Source organism: Mytilus trossulus, chromosome 1 (assembly GCF_036588685.1).
Source record: "Mytilus trossulus isolate FHL-02 chromosome 1, PNRI_Mtr1.1.1.hap1, whole genome shotgun sequence".
Classification (NCBI taxonomy): Eukaryota; Metazoa; Mollusca; class Bivalvia; order Mytilida; family Mytilidae; genus Mytilus; species Mytilus trossulus.
In genome coordinates, this window is record NC_086373.1 from 92,900,170 (window position 1) to 92,925,198 (window position 25,029).

The window sequence follows — 25,029 nt, forward strand, 5'->3', positions numbered from 1 at the left end:
ACCAATAATCAGTTTTGTTATGATTGTTCTAAATAATAAGGATGTTCTTATCCCAAGCAGAAAACCCTAGCCGTATTTGGCACAACCTTTTTGAACTTTTAACCCTCAGTGCTGTACAACTTTGTACTTGTTTTGACTTCCGAATTTTTATATCTGGGCGTCACTGGTATGTGTCCTCTGTGCACGTTTTTTTCATTTCTACGCCAATACATCGTATAATCGTCATTTTGTTTTCTCTCTGTCTGTTATGATTTAACAAATATGGCTGCAAATGAAATGCCGTGTTTTAAAGCCAAAGTTTATCGATTACCACCTAATAGTAAACAAATAACAAAAAGCATTGGCATTGAGCACGTGTTTAACATGTACAATCAGATAATTGTTGATCCATGACCGAATTTGTACGAGGAGGGTTACACTAAGGTCACTATGCATACGGAAAATATGCCGGAGAATTGCTTCCTGGAAGCAAGCAATTAACGATAAGTAACCTTCTTCTAAATGTGGACAAGTTGAAGAATTTTCGTCAGAAAAAATTATATGTACATAAGTTGCATAGTGAAAACTATCCATTTAGTTATAAAAAAAATATGTGCATATTTTTTTTAATTTGAGGTTTCTTATGACTTTAATTACAAAATATTTTTCCATCTGCGCAACGATAACTTACCTTTTTAATATATTCACGATATCCGTCTTTTTTTTCGTGTTTGTTATCAGCAATGACCTTTGCACCTAAATGGATGATTTCCCTTGATTTTTGTCGCACTTGCTCATTGCGGAACTCCGGACTCCCATATTAGATTTCCTGACCAGTGAATCCAGTGCCGGTATATCAATTTCTTACCATGATATACTGTTGATAATACAACTGAACTGACATCAGAAAAACTGCCGAAATTGTTTAATAATCTTTAATATGAAATTGGGTTCACCAAAAACTAAGATTTAACATATTTCATATAAAATAGTTCTTGGAAAGTAATTTACTTCCTGGTTCAAACTTTGTCGAGCAGGTAAATGTGTTGCTACAATGTATGTATTGAATAGATTATACACACCGATTGCGTGCTCTAGTTTTTCTTTGTATGTTACAATGCCTTTGGCTTAGGTTTGTTTACGGTACAGTGAAGATTGTACGTTTTCGGTCGTAAACCATGCAGTTACAGTCAGGAATCTCAGATATGACTGTGAGGCATTTTTTTGTTATTGATTGAATTAGATCTTCCGCACACAGTTAATTTAATATCTCTAGGCTTGTACCTAGGAAAGAGGATGACCTTGTTTTCTCTCTCCTACAACAATGATCAACAATGTCATGTTTACATAATTAGTGAACGTCTCACACCGAGTTTTATTTTCTTTGCTCTATACCAGATCATGTTGATGTCCACATAGCAAGATTCATTGTTATATAGGTAAGAACTGGTTTGACCAAAGAATCACATAAATTACATGATGCATTTACTGGCATCTACGTTTCGTCCCCGAGGGTATCACCAGCCTAGTAGTCAACAATTCGGTGTTGACATGAATATCAATAATGTGGTCATTTTAATAAATTTCCTGTTACAAAACTTTGAAATTTCGAAAAAAAGGATTTTCTTATCCCAGGCATAGATTACCTTAGCCGTATTTGGCACAACTTTTTAGAATTTTGGATCCTTAATGCTCTTCAAATTTGTACTTGTTTGGCTTTATGAATATTTTGATATGAGCGTCACTGATGAGTCTAATGTAGACGAAACGCGCGTCTTGCGTACTAAATTATAATCCTGGTACCTTTGATAACTATTTACTGAGAGAAGATGTGTTAAGGAAATTCAAATGATGAAAGCATAACAGGGTCTAGATAAACAAATTGTTAATGCATTTTATGTTTCAGATCATTTTAAATTTACCTTGATTTTGAGATTTCTTTTTTATCATTCAACAGATAATGCTAAATGCACAAAAGTTGACTTCAATTTGATGCAATTTTCCAATCATTTTAAACAGTTCAAATCACCTTTTGTTGTGACGATATCTATCGTCTATCTGTAGTCAATTGCTCGATAACAAGTTAAGTTGTGATTTTCCTTCTAAATCAAGTAGGATATAAGTAAAGGAAACTTCGCTAAGTGGTATGCCAAAAATCATCTTAAAAGAGGGACGAAAGATACCAAAGGGACAGTCAAACTCATAAATCTAAAACAAACTGACAACGCCATGGCTAAAAATGAAAAAAGACAAACAAACAATAGTACACATGACACAACATAGAAAACTAAAGAACAAACAACACAAACCCTACCAAAAACTAGGGGTGATCTCAGGTGCTCCGGAAGGGTAAGCAGATCCCGCTCCACATGTGGCACCCGTCTATGGATTTTCTTAGTAAAATTTCATTTGGGTAAAGTCACGCCCACAAAACTTGGGTGGTGTGCATAAACATCTACAACTAAACAAACACTAAGTCGATCGGTAAGTATAAGTTACCTTATGGATGGAGAAACCTTGTTGTTTTTGTTTTTAAATAGATAGAATCATTCGAAAGTCCTTTTTATGTTTACATCCAGTTGTAATTTTCTTTTTTCCTATACTAAATTAGAAGAAACTTTCGACTGATGGATTTTCTATTCAAATATGTTATTAAAGTAGAACTGAATGACAAAATTGTGAAATAAAATGAATTTGCTTTGTCAAACCAGTCATAATAAAATTTAAATGTTATTTATGTTAAAAATATGTTTTGTTTTTGGAAGGTTCCTCAAAAGACACATTTGTTAACATACTATAAATTCATCATGTTATAAAAAGGCGTTGCTCTTAACTTTTGAACATATTGAATCAGACTAGCTGTAATCACTGCAACATCTATTTGATTTATTGTTACAGTCTTTTCAGCAGTAATACACAAAGTGGGTTTTTTTCTTTGTAGAAATAGCAATGCCTCTGACGAAAGAGAATGAATCAAAGATACTGAAAAACTTTGAAACCATCATAAATGAACTGGTAATTGTTGATATAGTAGATCATATGATTACTAAAGGAATTTTTACCATACCTAATTCGGAAACAATAAATTCAAAACCTACACAAAAAGAAAAGAACAGAGCATTTGTAACCATCCTCATTCAAGGTAAACCAGCAGGGTATAAAGAATTTATCAGTTCGTTACGTAAAGATGAAAAAGCATATGACTCTATTGCAGACCAAATAGAGAATACAGTTATACAAGAAGATGAAGATGTAGATGAAACAATTGGTAGGTAAACAAATCAAAAGGTTCATAAATAAACTGTTTGTTGTTGCAACAGGAAGCTACACTCGTTGTCGTGCGCGGTAAACACCCACTCGTCACTTAAAATATCGAAGTACACGAAGAATGTGTCTGACAGATTTTTTAAGAATACACACGTTACTGTCAAGCCTGTTGAAAATATAATGAGTCCGTAATTCTATCCTGAAAAAAATATGCCAAATATATTTGTTGTTATTTAACAGAAAGAAGATGGTTTACAGCCCATAAATGTGCACACGTTACAATTTCTCACTGTCAAGCTGGTTACAATGTATGATTATTTTGTAGTTCCTTAGAATGTAAAATGTGGCGAAAATATGTTTTGGACGTACGAAAAATAACAAAAGTATCAAGTAAAATTCAAGAGGGAAAGTTCCTTTTCAATTGACAAAATGAAAAGCAACCACTATAACAAGACAATGATAATCAAACTCTCCATTAGTATATACCCTCTGTATGTTTTTGTAAAATGTTTGGTGAACCTGTTGACCATCAAACCATAACTTGTGTTTCTTTTAACACATAAAGGCAAGCAATGATTGATAATGGTATAGCAAAAAAGATAAACGCCCTTGAATTAGAGAATCAAAATCTAAATTATATGAGATTGTGTATAACAAATTGTTTTATAAGAAATCTGGGATACTATTCTAGTATTTTAAATGTCTAAGAAATGTCCATTCTTAATTCCATATATTTAAACTGTTAATGGAAGAATGTATTATTATCAAAAGAACCACGAGTTTCACACTAAATACAGTGAGATCATTTGATAAAAATAGACTCTACAGAACATCGATTGCAAAGATCCACAGCTACAGAATTAGCAATGTTGGGGTATCATGGTTCTATTAACACTAGATTTTAATTACTCGATACTTGCGGAAATTACTTCTACATGAACTATTTATTTAACATTTAAAATATTATATGCGTAAATAGGAAACGAAGTCCTGCAACATATTGTAAATCCAGTACTGATTTCTAAAAAGATGCCACTTAAGAGACACTTAAATGTAGTTTGGACCGTGAGTCTGTCCGTCCGTTTGGCAGTCTGTTATGAGATAAAAGACATCAAATAAATAGTGAAACTTTCTGCGCTAGTGGCGACGTGAAACAGATGTTGAAATTTAACAGATCTATTTGAGTCTCTTTTCCCTTGAAATAGTATTAAAATATTTGACGTCTCTATACTTTTACACAAGTTTGAATTCACCATTCTCGACTAAACACAAAAAATGAATAATTTGTCCTGTTTGGTTTTATAAAAAGTATCTTGTTTTCATGAGGGATAAATCGTACTTTGTTAAAAAATAAACGTTTATATTGACACTGACAATAATGGTCTGCTCAGAACAAAACGTAGCGATAAAAGATATGATTTCAGCATCCCAGTTGATTTTTGGAGCACCTGCAAACGGAGTAAATATATATCTCATTTGATACCATATTTCAGAGCTTGCATTTCGTATCATGATTTCCTTGTTAGGCGGTAATTGTTGCTAACATGGAAGCTATTGAACAAAAAGTTCAAAGTAGTGGTTTTGAATTATTCCTTCAAAAACTTAACGGAGGTAATCACGAGTTGATAAACCATTATGGAATATATGTATTACATACGACGACGGATAAGCTGCAGTAGTCGTTTCCAAAGTCCTGTCCTCTTGTCCTCGATTGTGACCTACCATATTATACTTATCACCGGATTTTACTTTCATCAGCAACTCGACGGACACCACCTATTGAGAAGGATCTTCTTTCCCTTCAGGAGCACCTGACATCAACACCGGTTTTAATGGCTTTTTTGTTGCATAGCTTGTTGTGTTCTATGTTATGTTTTATGCACAGTTTGTGTTTTCGTCTTTGTCTTGGTCTTATTCGGGGAGGGCAGTTTGTTTTGCCCCAAGACAATAGGATGATGATTTACATTCTGCAACACACAATGAAGGAAATAATTATGTAAAGAGTGAAAATCAATTTTGTTAAAAAAAAAATGAAACACCCTTAGAAACAACTACTGGAAATGAATGTTCCATCATGATTGCCTATGAGACAACTTTCTAAAAATTGTACTTAACTGTTTAGTATATTTCGTGAAAATACCATCATTATTTTTTGTTAATACATTCAAAGGTAAAAGAAATTTTAATAATGGTGCGAAAATAGCAATTTCAGTACTAGAAAAAAGATCTTGCAACAACTGCTGTTTTGTACAAAACTTAAAATCTTTTGTGAAGAGATTATTTAATGCACAGCACTGATGATACATTGATTTTGGATATTAAGGTTACATATTTTTCTTAGAAATGAATGTAGACGATGATGGATTATATATCTGATCTGTAGACAAACCCATATGCTATCATCAGTTGTTATTTCTATATAACAAAAGTCAAATATAGGTATGATACAATATGCCATTTACATGTATGCTCTTCTTTCAGGGGAGTGGATTGCAAACCGAATGCCACCAGGAAAAGAAAACCAATATTTACAAGATGTTCACCTTTTGTACTTCAGTAAAGCAATAGCCCCAGCACATTTATTTACGTTCGGAATATATCTAGGATTTGGACAAGCAGATGTCGATAGCATACAATATAAACATCCTCGGGCTTCAGAACCTGCATGTCATGATCTGCTTGTTAAATGGAGGAATAAGTATGGACATGGTGCAACTGTTACACGGCTAATGGATGTTTTTTTCGCTGCACATCAGAATGTACCTAATTCTATTTACGAAAACCTAATTTGGGACGCTCTTAAAAAAATAAAAGAGGTAAAAATATAAAGAATCAATAAAGGATTCAATAATGCAGCAAAATGCGGGAAGGCCATTAAAATGTAGAAGGTTACAATACTTCGGGTACTTAGATTAATACTCATGTTTGCCTTCCAGTTCTCTTTGTGTTTTTCTTGTAACAAAATGAATGAAATTCAATCTGTAAATAGTCGTATGTATGTAAATGCAATAGTAGAAGAGTAGCGAGAAAAGCACCCTTGTTAATAAATAATTCACTTCAAGAGTGTGCAAATAAGATAAAAATCAAATCATTTTATTGGTGTTAACAACAAATATTGGGTAGTTACCAAGAAAAACATGACCATATTTACAAACATACATTATTTAAATTTAATGAGGCTCGTGGGTAAAAAAATTTCAGAACAAAATCAAATCTTTATTCTTTCATTACACATTTTATTTATTACACTAATAGTTATTACTTTAAAATATGGTACAAAAATCAACCCCAAAAAACGATTCGATTTGGCCCCGAACGACTTTTAAAATGTTTATTGCATTGAAAAACCTCCAAATTATCTTCCTTTGGTGCAAAAATGCATTTTTTTTTCGGCATTATATTTTAAATATCTATTTAAGGGCATACGATACAGTTACAGGGAAGGTAATGACGTTGCTAACGTAATATGTTATTTTCGCGACGTCAAACTGTGACATATTGGGAAAAGATGCATTTTTCGACTGATTTTAATCATTCAAACTGTTTTAATTTGAAAACGAGTTCATGGACCCCTATTTTTCAAAACGTCTATTTGTTTCATTTTGTAGGGAGATTATATGACCCAAATTTTATAAAACTGTAAATAGAGGATTTTTTTTTAATTTTGATAAACATGCAGTAAAAAATGACGTTTTTTCCTCAATTCATGAGTTATTTCTAAATCAAATGTTGCATATTTTTTTAGGATACTTATAAAATACAGAAATTATCGATTATTTAACAAAAAACAATTTGTGTTTATCTTTTATAACAAAAAAGTTATGTCTTTCTTTCGAAAAAGAATTACGGACACAAATCTGAATTTTGAACAAATATACAAAATTTCGACCTCATTTTACTCAAAAAGTAGCATATGAAGGTATATTTTTTATAACATTTTTGATTTAATCAGGTAAAAAATAGCCTATATGCAAATTTTCACGAACTTGTAAATACAGGATCAAAACTGTATCGTATGCCTTTAAACTCATCGGTGACCTATATTTTTTATTATTGTTTTCAAATAAGCTGTACATAAACTAAATAATTTAAGCGATTTCTGTAATTAAGATATTTTTTTTATTTCGATATTACCTCTATTTTTTCCTATTAGCTCAACAGAAAAAAATGACATTAACAAAAATGAATGCTTCTTCCGGAGGCAGATTGTGAGCTTAAATGAATGGTGACCCCATTTTTTTATTTCATTTTTCTTTTAAGTATATGATAAAGTTTATTTGTAAAAAATATACCGAAATCCTATATTAGAAAAAAATGGATTTATACCCAGGACTTAAGCCACATTCATATCATTTATGTATCTCGTATATTTAGATATTTTGGTGGAAATACTAATTTTGCAAATATGAGAGTAAAAGTGCAATATTTGTAATGAAGTGTTATTAAATATAACATAACAAATATACAAAATAAGCACAAATGCCTATTACATTAAATGATTAGTTTTCTTGTCTGTTAGGCTATTTCTTGGTACATATAAATCATAAACAATAATTTTAGTTTTGTCATACTCATTAAATGTAAACATAGAATTAATTTTAATTTTTCCTCATAAGACATTTTGTAAAAAAAGATTAACCTAAACTCTCTAACTCGTTTAAAAAAAAATTGGCTACGTTTTTTCTGTGATATTTATCTCCAGTCCTATTTTTACAGAGGGAATATAATGTTTTTTTCAGAGGTTATTTACGGTGTCTTCGATGTTCATTATTTAGATTACTATTACTTAATCTGATCTTAATTAGCTATCATGTATCTATCTAAATCTATTAATTAAAAAAATATATATATTTTGTAGTCGCTTTTTTATTTTCAACATGTTCTTAGATTAGTTTCCATTAGCATAATGTTGGTCATTATAGTTATCAAAGGTACCAAGGTTATAATTTAGTACACTAGACGCGCGTTTCGTCTACCTAAGACTCATCAGTGACGCTCATATCAAAATAGTTATAAAGCCAAACAAGTACAAACTTGAAGAGCATTAAGGACGCAAAATTCCAAAGAGTTGTGCCAAATACGGCTAAGGGAATCTATTCCTGGGATAAGGAAATCCTTAGTTTTTTTTTCGAAAAATTCAAAATTTTGTAACAGAAAATTATAAAGATGACCATATGAATTAATTGATATTCATGTCAATACCAATGTGCTGAATACTGGGCTGGTTAAACACTCGGGGAAGAAACATCCACCAGCAGTGGCATCGACCCAGTGGTGTAAATAGTTATCAAAGGTACCAGGATTATAATGTAATACGCCAGACGCGCGTTTTGTCTACATTTAACTCATCAGTGACGCTAATATAAAAAAATATATAAAGCCAAACAAGTACAAAGTTAAAGAGCATTGAGAGCGCAAATTTCCAGAGTTGTGCTAAATACAGCAAATGTAATCTATTCCTGGGATAAGGAAATCCTTAGTTTTTCGAAAAAAATTCAAAGTTTTGTAACAGAAATTTTATACAAATGATTATATAAATTAATTGAAATTCATGTCAACACCGAAGTGTTGAAAACTGGGCTGGTGATATTCTCGTGGACGAAACGTGGAATCGACCCAGTGGTGTAAATAGTTATCAAAGGTACCAGGATTATAATTTAATACACCAGACGCGCGTTTCTTCTACTCATCAGTGAGCTCATATCAAAATAGTTATAACCAAACAAGTGAAAAGTTGAAGAGCATTGAGGACATGTTGACGTAAGATAAAAAGAAGCAAAGGGTCAGATTCAAAAGTTCAGATTTCAACCCATTTACATGCACGAACTAATTCAATTAGATAGAACATCTTTTGAATAATATTTGATTGTTAATTGTGTCAAAAGTTTTTCAAATTCTGTCATCACCATTACTGTAACTAAACCTTTATGCGTTGGTAATTTAATGTAATCAAAATTAATGTGATCAAATAGATGGAGAAGACAACAATCAATTGAATAAGAGTAACGAAAAACAGACTCAAATTAATACAATATATTATGATGATCAGATGAGTCTCCATTTAATAATATGCAGATTTTTCAAGAAACAGATGCTACATAGGATGCTAACTGGTCTAATTTCCTATGTCTGTGGTACTTTGTGACAAAAAAGACTTCATACTTGTGAGTTTTAGTTCATCTTTTACTTCAATTGTCGTATTTGAAAGATATACGAGGAAAGGTATATGATTTGCCTTAGTAATTGATTCGTCTTTGATGAATTTTGCAGTAAAGTTATCCAATTACGATATAATCAAAAATTTAATTTATTAAGACACAAAGTCTTCCTAGGCCTACTTTGTATGTTAATTTCAATTAAACAATATTCTAGGTAACTTTACTGTAACAATGTTGGAACATTGCGTAATTAAAACCAATTATTTTTGGTCCTGGTAGAAAATTGTCAACAAGAGAAGAACAGTTGTGACGAAATTGTTTTCAGTTTCTTTTTAAGTGACATTATGTTAGTCTGGTCGATACAAAACGGTAGTTGTCCGATTTCGCTGTTTTGCACTATATCATATAGATCGTTGACAGAGTGCTTTTGAGAATTTGTAGCTTCCTCTATCTTGCCTAAAACATTGTTTTCCTTATCCTTTAAAAATTAAAATCCCGAAAATACTGAACTCCAAGGAAAATTCAATACGGAAAGTCCCCAATCAAATGGCAAAATCAAATGAAAAATCACATCAAACGAATGGAAAACAACTGTCATATTCCTGACTTCGTACAGGCATTTTCAAAAATAGAAAATGGTGAATTGAACCTGGTGTTAAATTATAGCGCTAATCCACGCACTTGTATGACAGTTGCGTCAATATCCATTATATGTACAACGATACGTGAACAATACAGACATAAAAAGTAAATAAAGGCAACAGTGGTATACCGCTGATCGTAAATCATAAATCGATTGAGAGAAAAACAAATCAGGGTTACAAACTAAAGCTGAGGGAAACACATCAAACATAAAAAGAGAAATACGACACAACAGAAAGAATCAAATGTTACATATACCGAAACGAGCTATATCACAACAAAGGCCTTTTTTCCTGACTTTTTACAGGACATTTTACAGAACAAAATGGAATGTTGGACTTGATTTTGTGCCATGCCCAACCTTTCGCTTTAATGGTAGTTTTAAATGTAACATTATAATGACAACATTACATGATAGGACTATATTACTAATAAATGGGAGAACATATAGAACAAGAATCACACGAATGAAAGCTAACGAAGATACCAGAATTTAATACGCCAGAAGCGTGTTTCGTCGACACTAGACTAACCAGTGACGCTCAGATGAACAAAAGTTCGAAAGCCAAAAGTACAAAGTTGAAGAGCATTGAGGACCAAAAATTCCAAAAAGTTGTGCCTAATACGGCTAGGGGTTTCTGTCTGAGATAAGAACATCCTTATTGTTTAGAATAATTCATACTTTTGCAAACAATATGTATTTTTTATAAAATTATTATATAATAGATATACATGATAAAACCAAAATGGTGACTGCTACAACCTAAACCAGATCATACAAATTCACAGGCGAGATAGCCTAAGTCATCAATGCACGGAGTGACGTCACAATTGACAAATTAGGGTACAGCAGTCATCATAAGGTGTACATGTCCAACTGGCAGGTGTCATCTGACCTTGACCTCATTTTCATGGTTCAGTGGTTATAGCTTAGTTTTTGTGCTTTGGTCTGTTTTTCTCATACTTTATGTAATTGGTCTACTGTATTTGTTGTATGGAATGGTTGTAAGGTGTAGATGTCTAGAGGGCAGATGTCATTTGACCTTGACCTCATTTTCATGGTGCAGTGGTAAAAGTTAAGATTTTTTAGTTGTGGTCTTTTTATCTAATACTTTATGCCATAGGTCAACTATATTTGGTGTATGGAAATATTTTATGATCAGTTTGTCAGTCGTGCATGTTTTATTTGACCATGATCTCATTGCGTAGTGGAATTAACTGTTTTTGGATTCTTATAAATTATATATATAACTTTTTGACTAGTTTAAATCTCGGTCTATTTCTGAAATTTCTTCTCACATACTTTTGATTTTTTAACCCTGTACGCTAACATTGCCTTTGTAAATTTTAAAATTGTTTGTATGCACATTGAACGAAAAATTTATGTGACGTATAAAAAAAATTCTGACGTCAGACACTCAAATCAATTAATGTTTTCGTAGATAGTAGATGTTTTTGTGTTCTGTTGAATTGTTCCTTTTAAAAATGTTATACTATGATGACTGATGTACCCATATTTTGACTTTTTATTTATTGTGTTTGTGTATTTAACGCATCAATGTAAACATAACGGAATTTGATGAGACTGCCATTAAAGTGAGAGGGTTAGCGCTATAGAACCAGGTTTAACCCACCATTTTCTACATTTGAAAATACCTGTTCCAAGTCAGGAATATGACAGTTCTTGTCCATTTGTTTTTGATGCGTTTTGTTATTTGATTTTGCCATGTTATTATGGACTTTCCTAATTGATTTTCCTCTAAGTTCTGAATTTTTGTGATTTTACTTTTTCATGGTTCATTGCTCAGTGTTAAGTTTTTGTTTTTTGTCTATTTTTATAAAACTATAAGCAATAGGTCAACTATTTTGTTGTATGGAAGCATTGTTAGCTGTAAATGTCTGCCTGGCATGGTTCATCTGACCTTGACCTCATTTTCATGGGTCACTGTATGAAGGATGGCATATTTCCTACATGTTCTTTCTTAATTTTTGGAACACGTTTTAGAAATTCAAATGTGACGTAACTTTGAGCGTAATAATGGTTATGGCTAGCAAGGCTGTGATTTTTTGTAATTTATCCGTTTTTGTTCCATAGCTAGTCACCACTCCAGATTAATCATGTGTATCTATTATATAGTCATTTTATAAAATTTTCTGTTTGCAAAAGTATATATTATTCAGTTTTAATTCTAAATAATATCAAAGGATGTTCTTGTCCCAGGTGGATAACCCTGGTCGTATTGGTCACGACTTTTTGAAATTTTTGGTCCTCAGTGCTTTTTAGCTTTGAATTGTTTTGGCTTTAAAAAAAAAATTCATCAAGGCGTCGCTGGTTACTCTTGTGTAGACCTGACGCGAGTCTGGGGTATTAATTTTTTAACAACGTACCTTTTGTTGGCTATTAATCGTTTGTTTCTCTATATTTTCTCCCATTTATTTGTATTGTAGTTCTGTCATATAATGTTGTCATTTTGATCTTATAATTAACATTGACATTAAAGTGGGAGGTTTGGCATGCCACAAAACCAGGTTCAACCCAACACTTTTATCTTAAAATTCCCAGTACCAAGTCTGGGAAATTGCCATTGTTATATTATAGTTCGTTTTTGTGTGTGTTACTTTTTAGTGTTGTGTTTCTGTTGCGTCGCAGTTCTCTGAAATCTGATGCATGTCGATCCCTCAGTTTTAGTTTGTAACTCGGATTTATTTTTTTCTATCGATTTGTGAATTTTGAACAGCGGTTAACTACTGTTTCCTTTTAAAATTTATCTTAAATGAAAGTCAATAGATTCTGATATTTTCCTGTGGGTGATCGTTGTCTGTCTTGTCTTATACTTTTGATCGTCCTTTGAATCGCTATTACTTTTGCTGATTATCTAAATTCCGCAGACGCTCGAACCTTCAAATGTAAATGTTTTATTTGTTATAGCATAAATATAAAAAAAAATCGATAACTTTCTATTCAAAAACGCAATATTTCCTGTATGGTATATAGTGATATAAAACTTCCTCTTTTTAATATTTTCAATCAATTTTCAATTGGTTTCCCTAATTACATTGTGTATGCACGATGTGACATTTTTATCAAAAGATACATTAGTATCAAGGCTCTGAATAATTTGTGATTAGCTAACTTATCAATTAGAACATTGAACCTGTGACTCTAACACGAGTTGTGCAAATATCTATATTTAAACGGCTAATAAGCGGAAGTTTGTGTACCCTGATAATCAAAGTGTACATTCATATCTAAAGATGTCGGAAAATGATCGACTTTTGGGGCCAGGCAAAAGGTAAAGCTAATCTAAATGACATATTGGGAAGAAATTATATAATTTATAATAATAATTTTCACTTTTTGAGAAGTTGAGTATTAATTAAGCTTACTTTCACTTTCTGTTTTCATCTTCCCAAAATAAAGGTCAATACACAGGTGTGTCAATAGTCAATTTCATATGTAGCGCTCTATAAAACTTTTATCATTCTTGTTATTTCACAATAGACCGGAAGTGGGTAGCCTTAAGAAAAAAAACATTAATATATAGATATCTACACAAATTTATAAACGAATGAAAAAGAAATAAGACATGAACAGGTAAGATTATTTTGTTTCAATTCCCAAGTAGTTGATATAAATTTAATGTAAATTCGATGTAATAGGTAAGATTTATTTATATCTCTTGTTTGTTAATATATTATGTTTCATTCTTCCTCATTGTTCCTAATATAGTAGATCTACCTTTTAATATTCTACTATAAAATTTGGTTGTTGTTTGTTGATCTTTGGTGGCAGTTAAACTTACTTAATAATGTGATCGGTTTCATTTCAAATAGTCGCCCTTAAGAATGATAGTTTCGTGTACAACTGAACAGACATTTGGATCAATTCCGTACAGTACGTTAATTTCTGTTTCATTTTGGTCTCTTGTGGAGAATTGTCTCATTGGCAATCATACCATATCTTCATTTTCACAATTACAATAAATTCAATCGTTAAGGTAGCACTTTTGTGCAGATATAGGTATTGTAGTGTATATAATTTAGCGCTGTGGATAGTAAAGTTTGAATTGATAGTAAATAGCATATATACAATTTAGTTAAAAGTATATTTATTTGTGTTCGTATTTTACATAAAAAAGACAACATATTTCTAAGTTTCCAATTTTAACAACAAAAAAACAATTACAATTGCCATGTAAATTAATACATCGATAGATTTTTATAGATAACTATCGAAATTTGAATCCAACAGTGTAAGAGTTAAATTTTATGCTGACAATTGTTTTATCCCTTAACAGGATACAACATCACACCTTGATAACTGTATAGCACCGACCGCTTAGCCTCATGTTCGGCGCTCTAGACCACAAGACCACATCCGTTATATTCAAAAAAATAAAATGTTTAAAATCACTGAGTCGTAGTGTTACCTTGTCACGTTAGGCGAATTAAAAGATTGGGATAAGACTTGATTTTTAAGCGTGTGTAGATGGTCTATAATTATTTTCTATACACAATGTATTTTTATTTGTCAGCAATCTAAGTTATAACTCGGTATTTTATTACATACCATTATATCAGGTACATTTTATATAAGAAAGTCCCTGTTAATATATTCAGGGACAGAAATAGGAATAAGTATATCAAACAATTTAGTCTAAGCGAATGGTAACCATACATTATATATGCCCACAGGATCTAAGTGTGTCTGATATTTTAATGTTATAATTAACATTGCCATTTCAGCGGAAGGTTTGACATGCAACAAAACCAGATTCAACCCACCATTTTTTATAAAATGCCCTGTACCAAGTAAGGAAAATGGCCCTTGTTACATTTTAGTTCGTTTCTGTGTGTGTTACGTTTCGGTGTTGTTACTCTTATATTTGATACGTTTCCCTCAGTTTTAGTTTGTAACCGGGATTTGTTTTTTCTCTATCGATTTATGAATTTTGAACAGCGGTATACTACTGTTGCCTTTATTTATACATTGTAAATACAAATATCTATATGTGTCTTAAAATTGAACCAACTGTGTTAACGAGTTAGATTTTTATGCTGAAAATTTTTTGTCCCTCAACCGGATATATAAAGTACTTTTGAGAACAAGCAAATATTTGACCTACTGTCAACTCGTATAAAAACATGATCTGATGGCCTTATACTATGTAACAGAATATTGATATTAAACTTGTTGTCTGCTCATGTATGTCCAGCGGGAAATATTTCACGAAATAGATATCTGATATGAGATTGAAATTATTTCTGACCATGTCCACACTATAAGTTCTTTTTATGCCCCACCTACGATAGTAGAGGGGCATTATGTTTCTAGTCAGTGCTTCCGTTCGTCCGTTCGTTCGTCCGTTCCTGCTTCAGGTTAAAGTTTTTGGTCGAGGTAGTTTTTGATGAAGTTGTAGTCCAATCAATTTGAAACTTAGTACACATGTTCCCTATGATATGATATTTCTAATTTTAATGTCAAATTAAAGTATTGACTCCAATTTAATGGTCCACTGAACAAAGAAAAAGATAGTGTGAAGCTCAGGTTAAAGTTTTTGGTCAAAGTAGTTTTTGATGAAGTTGAAGTCCAATCAACTTGAAACTAAGTACAAATGTTAACTATGATATGATCTTTCTAATTTTAATGCCAAATTAAGTATTGACCCCAATTTCAAGGTCCAGTGAACATGTAAAATGATAGTGCGAGTTGTTGGGCATCCGTGTACTATGGACACATTCTTGTTTTAGTGATGCTTTATAGTGGAAAGAAAATGTAGCATGTTAATTGCGAAATGGGCATTGATTAATATTTTCATCCGCAAAGTTAACATTGCAAACACATAAATCCTCGGAAGAACCAGATTATGTCGTTTTAAAATAAAGTACATTTCTTTGGCACATGTTTCATTTTTTTGAGGTGTACAACTAACTATTGTAACTTGGTATTATTTTTTCAGTGGCTATCAAGGCGGGCAAGCAACTCCCTATCCATCTTCTGGGGGATATCAAGGTCCTCAGCCTGGAGGGTCTCACCAGGGTGGACCTTCAGCAGGAGGTTATCCTGGCGGTCAACAAGCAGGTGGGTATCCGGGCGGCCAACCTGCAGGAGGATATCCTGGCGGCCAACCTGCAGGTGGATATTCAGGAGGCCAACCTGCAGGTGGATATTCAGGAGGCCAACCTGCAGGCGGATATTCGGGAGGCCAACCTGCAGGCGGATATACTGGTGGACAACCATCTGGTGCATACCCTGGTACTCCGACTGCATCTAATCAAGGAAGCGGATATATAGGTTGGCTTTTAAACATAGATTTTATGCTTAATATTTGTTAAGACAATTATTTGTAAAACAAAATGCCAATTACAATGTTAACAAATATATATAAAATTTGAAAGAGGAAATGCAGAATGATTGTTAATTCATATATGAACATGGAATGCAATTTGTTCTAATACAATTTAAAAATAATTCTTGTTATTCATTTGGTTAGCACCTCCTCAGGGGGTATCAGTTCCACAGTATACTGGTGCAATTCCTGAAAATGAGGCTCCCACAGACCAGCAATCTGAACCAACAGCACCACCTCTGGAAAAGATGGATGCTATTCCAGGATATCAAAATATTGGATTCACTGAATGTAAATAAGTTTTCTATTATTTCATTAAAGTAGCAAATATTGTGTATATGAGAAAGAATATAACGATATAAAAGACATCGCCAATCAAGAAAACCGTAACTGAATTAATGATTAAATAATAAACGATCTGCATGACAATATGATCTTTTACATTAAGCAATGCGATTGAGAATGGAAACGGGAAATGTTTTGAAGAGACAACAACCCGACCAAAGAGCAGAACACAGCACAAGCCAACCAATGGGTCTTCAACTCAGCAAGAAAATACCACACCCAGAATCGCGTATCAGCTGGCTCCTAAACATAAATATACACATAACAAGTTAAGCAATGTGCGTTATTCTAAACTCAGAAACATATGTATGAATCAAAATTTAAAAGGTCAGAGATTTCTAACTTGGGTCACGCGCGGGCAGCGGGTAAAACATAATTTGTAAGACATCAACCCTTCCCTATACCTTAAGCCAATGTAGAATTAACAAACACATAGTAATACGCGCAGAAAAACTCAGTTTAAAGAAATCCGAGTCCATTGTTAGAATGGGTAAAAGAAGACTTCAATATTCACAGCACATTTTTGGGTAATCCCTTTTGCAGCAAGTATTTTTTTTAAAAGTCGTTAAAAACTTAAAGCATTGTTTAACAATGCTTAAAGTTTTTGAAAAGTCCCCAAACAATGAACTTTTAGTTAGCCTATTTTCTGCATTCACAGCACGCTAAAATAAGAAACTGTCCAGTTGATCTAGCACATCTTTGACTGTATATAAACTTTGAGATAGTTTATTAAGGGGAATACAATTAGAAAAACAGGGTTAGGCAGGGTTACTATATGATAAAACAAAGTCAACGTTATACAAATTGTCATTACACCTTTATCGTGGTTGCAATACCACACCTTTATCGTGGTTGTACTACCTATTATTTTACAGCATTTCTCCCTCCACCACCAACTTATCAAGATGCAATGAAAGGACCACCTCCAGAAAGACAAAATATATCTAAGTTAGTATTTCAAGTTATAATTGAAAATAATATTGTTATTTGATAAAACAAGTCTTTGGAGAAAATCGAAACTCCATGCTTGTAATTGTTCATTCAGAAATATCAATGGCTTTCAAATATTCGGATTTGAGCGTTCCTAATGAAGACAAATCCAGAAAGCGTTTCGGAAGCATGAAATTAACAACTTGTTGTTTTGATTTTGTATTTATCAGTGTGAGGATTTTTTTTAGTTAGGTTTTATGGCTATATTTTATGACTATATACTTACCAGTTGTATGTTATTTGGTCTTCTATTGTCATTGGGCTAAACTATTGCGATTATACCACTGTTTTCGACCTACTATAAAACTATGATTTCTGATGGTTTTACATTAAAATTTAAGTGTACCAACAATAACAGAACAAGAAGCTAGGGATGCTTTGCTGGAATTTGTAGCAGATAACTGTTGCTATGGAAAACGAGCCGCGGAAGATTTAAATTTCAACGACTTAAAGTCAAGTAGTGCCTTTCACGTAAGCGATCTTATTTCAGTCTTATTTGTAAGAACTTTGAAGAAAAATCATTTTGTCCAGTCAAACTAAGATTTAACCTCAAACTAATTGCAACAGAAAATGTTTGAGTAAATGTAAATTAGCAAATCAAATCTTAATACTGTATGATTTTCATATTACATAATGAATATCAATGAAAATAATATTCTCCATAAAATCTTATTTATTAATAATCTGTCATTGAAAACGTTTCATCAACATCATGTAATACATTGAATATATGATTTACAGTACACTATGGAAAGTTTTACCGAAGCAAGATCAACAGAATGGGCATACGAACCTTATACTGGTAAGACAATCACTCAGTTATACTCGGCTAAAAAGGCATTAGCAACTTAAAAGCGAAGTTATGGAATTTTGCAGTGTTTTTAATGATTTAGGGGCCAAGAAAATGCTTCCTCATAAGGACAAAATAGTTTTAGAGCAGTTATGACTTATCTTCACTATAAACACAATTTTAACAAAGTCTTACCAAACAGAAATTTTTCTAACTGATAAAATAGTTTTTCAATCAATTTGGTGTAACTGTTACTATTCGGTTGTTTAAACTTAATTTTTAAAAAGTACAATGATTGGAAATGAAAATAAATGTATGCATGTTATAATTATAGTTCAGCTACATTAGCATGATGACATTGAGTTGAATATATGGACATAATGTATAACGCTTAGCAACTGGTAATCCAACGGGTACTAACTGTCCCCTTTATTACATGTTTGTCATTTTACTGTTACAACTGTTTTGAATAACGGTAATATGCATGCAAAAAAATAAAACAAACAGGACGTTACTACCACCTAGTTTGAAGAGAATAAATAAAAAATATCTTTTATAATAATTGTATGTATACAAAATACATTTCGAAATAAAATAATTTTATTATTAAATTGTCATTAAAAAGGACAACCAATCGATGGTCCTCATAACGGACCAGCACCGGGACCATGGGATATACAGTCCAAACCATCACAACTCTTCAAAAACGAAGTAAGAAGGATAGAGGTACCACATACAGCATCGATAAAGGTAACTTTGTCTACCAACTTATATGTGTATAGATAATGTCGGATCGTTATTTTTGAATTTCATCTCTTTTGTGACACTGCTATTCATATTTTGCCATTCATTTTTTCCCCTCCAATTTCTAGTTTAAGTTTGTTTCGGGTGTGTCCAATAATGGTGAATATGTAAAGCGTGTACATAAAGTGTGTACAATATAAATAATTATACTTTGAATAGAGATTTAAGACAAGTGTTTATGAAAATGATGTTATCACTAATTCAGTATGTGTTGTTAAATTAATCAAATTGAGTGTGCCGTTCCAAATATTTGCAACTGGACGATAACATACAACACATAATCACTTTAATAAATACGACAGGAGCAAAGAAAAATAAGAAATGAAACTATATTTTCACATTTCTAAGTTTAATAAAAGGTCCTATTTTCACAATTCTGAGTTGAGTATAAGGATATTGTGACAATGTTAAGTTAATATCATAAATTTAATTTGCAGCCTTGTCATCATTGTTTTGCATCAGGGTTTATCCGGTGCCACAAATGTCAAGGTCGAGGAAGGGTAAGTATGAACTTGAAAATTACATTATTCCTTATTCAAATGAATATTGCAATAGAAAGCATTGTTTCTAACATAACATACTAGTATGTAGCATAGTTGTTGTCGGTCATAATGGACAGATCGAAAATTGTTGACCAATGGGAGTGGACATATTTTTATGGACACTTTTTTTTCAATAACATACTCGAACAAAATTATGAGAAAGACAAAGTTGGAATCGAACTATAATTTTTCAATTCCCTTCTGGAACATTTTTATTTATAGATAATTGGTCAATGTTCTGTTAAAGAGGGACAAAAGATACCAGATAACTTTTTGTTAGCACTCGTGTTTTAAACAATTGCTTTAAGAGAGTGATATACTGGTTTATCTTTTTTCCTCCCGTCCGTCCGCATTACGTTTCTGTTGCATTTTCCATCTGAAGTCAGAAGCATCGTCAGTGTTTGTCTTATGTCATCGTGTCTTAATGTTATTAGGGTTTCAGATATAAAAAAAATGTTTCTTGAATTTATTTTCATAGACTCGTACAGATGTAGAGATTGACTGAATGTTGCCCTTTTAATGCCTTTTGGTTCTTTTTATCGTTTGGTTGCTGTTTCATTCAAGAATATCCTAGCGCTTTCTTTTTTTATAGACAATAAAGGAATTGAAAGCTTATACTGGTATATGTCAATGCTAATTTTCTTCCAGACTCGATGCTTTACTTGTAATGGTTCCGGAATGAGAATGGGGCATAACCATCATCACCACGACCACCACCACCATGGTCATCATGACAACCATCATCACCACCATCATGGGTTTGAAGATGATAATAGGTGTACTTGGTGTCATGGCAGTGGATTTCGGGAGTAAGTATGTTTAGTATGAACAAAAACCGCGGATTCGAGGTCTAAGTGTCTAGTTTGATCTAGACGGAGAATGCATTAGCGTTTTGTTTGTTATGTGTTTTGGTACATGTGGGTTTACATAAATTGGTCAATTTGTATTTTCTAGTTTGCACGGCTAAATGTAATTTCTTTTTGTCAGTTGTTATGGAAGTGTGCTTTCTTTGCCAACACCTCATTTTACACAAACAAAACGTAAATGGTAAGAAAGATATGTTTAAAAGTACTTTATATTTCAGTAAATTCCTATAGTTAAGCATTCTATACGTAATTACAAATAAAACAGTAAACCACCAATAAGATGTGATGTTTTTGTTGAGGAAACTGTTTATGATAGTGAATAATTGTGTATTTGTTCAGTTTTGAGTCACATAAGACAACTATGTTTTTTTCCAGCTGTGGCACATGCCACACAAGAGGAATGGTTGTATGTCCCCTGTGTAGAGGTTACCATCAGTTGAAGTGTTACATATGTCTTACAATCAAATGGTAAGTTTGACCAACTGACAAAGCAGTAAAAGCTGTAAAGTCGTACTTTATTTCACTCCTAACGTTTATGAGTGTTCACCATTTTCTTGTAATTGGTTAACTGTGATATATGTAAAGGTTAGACAATACTTGGTAATTTTTTATGAAGATTTAAAGCAAACGCTTTAAGCTTCAAATTTTCAGAAAACACGACCAGGTATTGTCTAATCTGTGCATAGTGCATGGAAATCCTTTTACTATGAAAATTAGAAGGAAAATAAATGATTTTTCATTAGACGGGAAGAGGTGAATATGTTCTTATTTTTTTAAGAGTTGTCTTTAAGAGAATCTGGAATTAAAAGCAAAAAAAAAAGATACCTCGGCAATAATATGTTAAAGTCGCCAGACCAATAGTAATGTTCATTCCTAACAAATTGTTAATCCAGGTAAAATTCAAAATAAGTAAACTTACTAATCGCTTTTACTATACATTCCAGAACTGCATTAGAAGGTCGAGTTCCTTTGTTTTTTCCATGTGCTTTTTGTAGTTTTGTATCATAAATTGGTATAAAAGAGTGACGAAGGATACCAAAGGGACAGTCAAACTCGTAAATCTAAAACAAACTGACAACGCCATGGCTAAAAATGAAAAAGACAAACAGAAAAACAATAGTACACATGACACAACATAGAAAACTAAAGAATAATCAAAACGAACCCTACCAAAAACTAGGGGTGATCTCAGGTGCTCCGGAAGGGTAACAAATCCTTTATTTTCAAGTATATAACAATAACTATGTCAGTGTTTTAGTAGACATTTTTTTTAAATCATGTTTTTGCAAACAACAAAGAAAATAATCATTCTATAATGGAACATTTCATCTTAACATTTTTTCTAAATATCTGTACTGTAAAATTTGGCTTCAATAAATAGGCATACAGAGGAAGACCACCATATCGTGGAGAGAACAGCATTGCCAGACCATCTTATAAAGCAAGCACAAGGACAAGTAGCATTCGAAGAATCAATGCCAAGGGTAAATATCAAAACATAACTGAAAAGATTTTTAATTGAATGACCGTCTGGTTACATGTAATGAAAAATTGTCATCAATATTGATAATTTTATTTAAAAACAAGTTTTACATCTTTATAATTTAATCTCATTTTTTGTGTTTCAATTTTAAAAAGAGCTTGAAAAGGGTCCTGATTTCGATGGAACACACTTTCTCTAATTCTATGGAAATTTATCCCTTTCCGAACCCAATGTATAAAAAAATTTAATCAACGTGTGGTTAACTGTGATCTCAACAGATCATTGGATGATTTTAAGGGTCATGACCTTCTTAGCTAACTGAATGATTCAAAATATGCTATAACAGGTGTTAATGAAATATACAACTTCGTGCAATGTGAAAGGCACCCGAAGGGGTTTTTCGATTAACAAAACAAGAAAATGTTTTTAATCATTAGAGAAACAGATTCTTACATAGTTACTCGTGGATTATCGGATTTATCCAATCTCGAGGCGGCTCGGACTTTAAAATTGATAATTTAACTATCTCGATTGGATAAATCCGATAATCCACTGGTACCAATGTAAGAATCTATATTTATCAAAGCATTTTTCCATATTTATATGGTCATTTTTATAAATTTCCTGTTTACCAAACTTTGAATTTTTCGAAAAGCTAAGGATTTTCTTACTCCAAAGTGTATATTGTCTCAGCTGTATTTGGCACAACTTTTTGGAATTTTGGGTCCTCATATTTGTTTGGGTTTTTAACTGTTTTGATCTGAGCGTCACTGATAAGTCTTATGTAGACGAAACGCGCGTCTGGCGTATTAAATTATATAAACCTGGAACCTTTGATAACTAACTTATATATTATCTGACAGTTCTTGTTTCAAGACCTACTTAATGAATATCAATTTTGTCAAATGCGTTAAGTGCTATATGTTGCAACCAGTTCATATTTTGTATGAAATTGTGGAATTTGACTATTATTAAGATAGTATTTGAAATGATAGATTCTTGCTTAAAATAAAGTTTTAGTTTCCCTACAGCTTCAAGAAGTAATAGTCATTAATTAAACAGAACTTTTTAAACTTAACATTTTTGTCAAATTATAAGAATTATATCTCACCAGTACCTTAGATTCCTTATATAAACTAGGAATGCTACATTGAATCAATAAAAAAAGATAAATCAAACACCATTTTGTGAAGCAATGCCATTTATGATTTATTCGTATACAAAGAAATTTATGTCCTACTTACTTTTTAGGTGTATCCAATAACACAATTCCAAGACAGTGAAGTAAATCAAGCCTCAGCAACACTGGTCGCTAAACATCAATTCCCAAGTAAAGCTATTTTAATGCAGGTAAGTCTAACAGACATTGGTGCCCTTGGGTATCTTTGGATATTTTCTGCTCTTTTGTCCGGTTTTGTATTTTCGACACATTTCTCATTTCCATTCTCGATTTTATAGTACACCAGTTAACTTTGATAAAGGTACTTTGTATCGATAATTATCTTCTCAGGTAAATGGTATATTAGTCTTTCATTTTATCAGTAGTAATTTAAATGTATCCAAGACCATTGTTTGGTGGTTATTCTCTTGCCATGAAAGTTTGAATATTGTGCAATTAAATATATTTGTTGACTAAAATTGAAAACAGCTGACCTTTCCTGTTTTGGCTGCTCAAAATGGTTTTGTTTTGATGATTCCAATACATATAGTTTCTTTTCAATGGTTTGCTAGAATATATCTGAAGACAAATGTTTCAGTAGTTTGTGTCTACTTGATTCTATAAAACTTTCTAAGAACCGTTTTATTTATATTTTTTTACTTATTTTAACGTTCATTTCCTCCCATGATTTTTTAATGACTAGACAGCCAACAGAATTGGCCAATTCTGCTAAATGACAAATTCCATGCAAAGCTGGTAAACTACAAGATAGCTTGTTTGTCAATCACTATAATACACTAAGGAATCAAAAACCAGCTCATTCTCTGTAGAAAAAAGGTGGAACTTGTGAGACAATTTTATTCTGCGAAAATAATGGATTTTTGCAAAAGCTTTAATCTAAAAACTTAACTGAGAGACATATATCTACTACTATTTTTCATGTACTAAGCTTTCTCTATTAAAAAAAAAAGAAAATGATTGATATTTACGTTATCAACAATTAACATTTTTAGGTTAATGATATCTTTAATTACTTTTCACCTATTTTTTTCTAGAGGCAGAGAGTTCGAATTGTACCAGTAACTGTATGTATGTACAAATGGAAAGACGGAGATTCTGATTTTATAGTGTATGGTTTTGAGAAGAAAGTGTATGCACCAAACTATCCCCAGAAATGCTGCTGTGGATGCTCTATAATATAGAAACTGTTGTACTCTTGATCAGAAAAATATATCTTGTATCAAAATCAATTTCAAATACTCTATACATTCTGTACATGTATATTATTATCATTGTTTGTAAACTAATTGCAAAAGTAGATTGTGCCATATACACAAATGTATCATGTTTTCTACTAATCTGTTTATAGAAATCATCTGTGCCATAGAAACAGGACCTCTTTATTGAGACTTAACTGGAAATAAATTATAATGTAAACTAGTGAATTGTCTTATATGCTTAGGCGAAAATAACTAGACAGCTTATAATTAATGTTACTGCCAGAAAAAAATATTTATCAATGTATACTTTTTTTGATTGCATATCAAATTGTTGGATTTTGCGACCATGTTTACTGTCACGAAGATATCCAATTCAGGACGAATGTTCAAGTAAATGAACAAGTTTAATATGACCACATAATGTTATGACGTTG

At 32.1% G+C, this 25,029-nt stretch overlaps 2 protein-coding genes across 3 annotated transcripts; both read left to right on the top strand.

Moving 5' to 3' along the window:
• The first annotated feature begins 996 nt into the window (after positions 1–996).
• Positions 997–8,079, top strand: LOC134690981 (uncharacterized). The gene is made up of 3 exons (XM_063551171.1): positions 997–1,016; positions 2,921–3,247; positions 5,728–8,079. The coding sequence occupies exons 2-3, from the start codon at positions 2,929–2,931 to the stop codon at positions 6,072–6,074; spliced, it is 666 nt and encodes a 221-aa protein (XP_063407241.1). The 5' UTR covers positions 997–1,016; positions 2,921–2,928; the 3' UTR covers positions 6,075–8,079.
• Positions 8,080–13,105: 5,026 nt separating this feature from the next.
• On the top strand, positions 13,106–24,815 carry LOC134690993 (protein SSUH2 homolog). 2 transcript variants are annotated; one of them, XM_063551179.1, is made up of 13 exons: positions 13,106–13,339; positions 16,007–16,341; positions 16,541–16,687; positions 17,617–17,689; positions 18,073–18,202; positions 18,473–18,533; positions 19,147–19,271; positions 19,763–19,825; positions 20,516–20,676; positions 21,109–21,201; positions 22,115–22,217; positions 23,468–23,566; positions 24,431–24,815. In XM_063551179.1, exons 1-13 carry the CDS (start codon positions 13,302–13,304, stop codon positions 24,575–24,577), a joined length of 1,575 nt encoding a protein of 524 aa, XP_063407249.1. In that variant the 5' UTR covers positions 13,106–13,301; the 3' UTR covers positions 24,578–24,815. The 2 variants fall into 2 exon arrangements, with proteins under 2 accessions (XP_063407249.1, XP_063407256.1); XM_063551186.1 differs by lacking the exon at positions 13,106–13,339 and adding an exon at positions 13,522–13,641.
• The last annotated feature ends 214 nt before the right edge of the window (positions 24,816–25,029 follow it).

Excerpts from the sequence above, each read along its gene's own strand:
- LOC134690993 (XM_063551179.1), top strand. The coding sequence starts at position 13,302 with ATGTCGGAAAATGATCGACTTTTGGGGCCAGGCAAAAG. Across the intron at positions 19,272-19,762 it reads CACATACAGCATCGATAAAG|CCTTGTCATCATTGTTTTGC; the intron begins GTAACTTTGTCT and ends TTTAATTTGCAG. Across the intron at positions 19,826-20,515 it reads AATGTCAAGGTCGAGGAAGG|ACTCGATGCTTTACTTGTAA; the intron begins GTAAGTATGAAC and ends ATTTTCTTCCAG.
- LOC134690981 (XM_063551171.1), top strand. The coding sequence starts at position 2,929 with ATGCCTCTGACGAAAGAGAATGAATCAAAGATACTGAAAAACTTTGAA. Across the intron at positions 3,248-5,727 it reads AGATGTAGATGAAACAATTG|GGGAGTGGATTGCAAACCGA; the intron begins GTAGGTAAACAA and ends CTCTTCTTTCAG.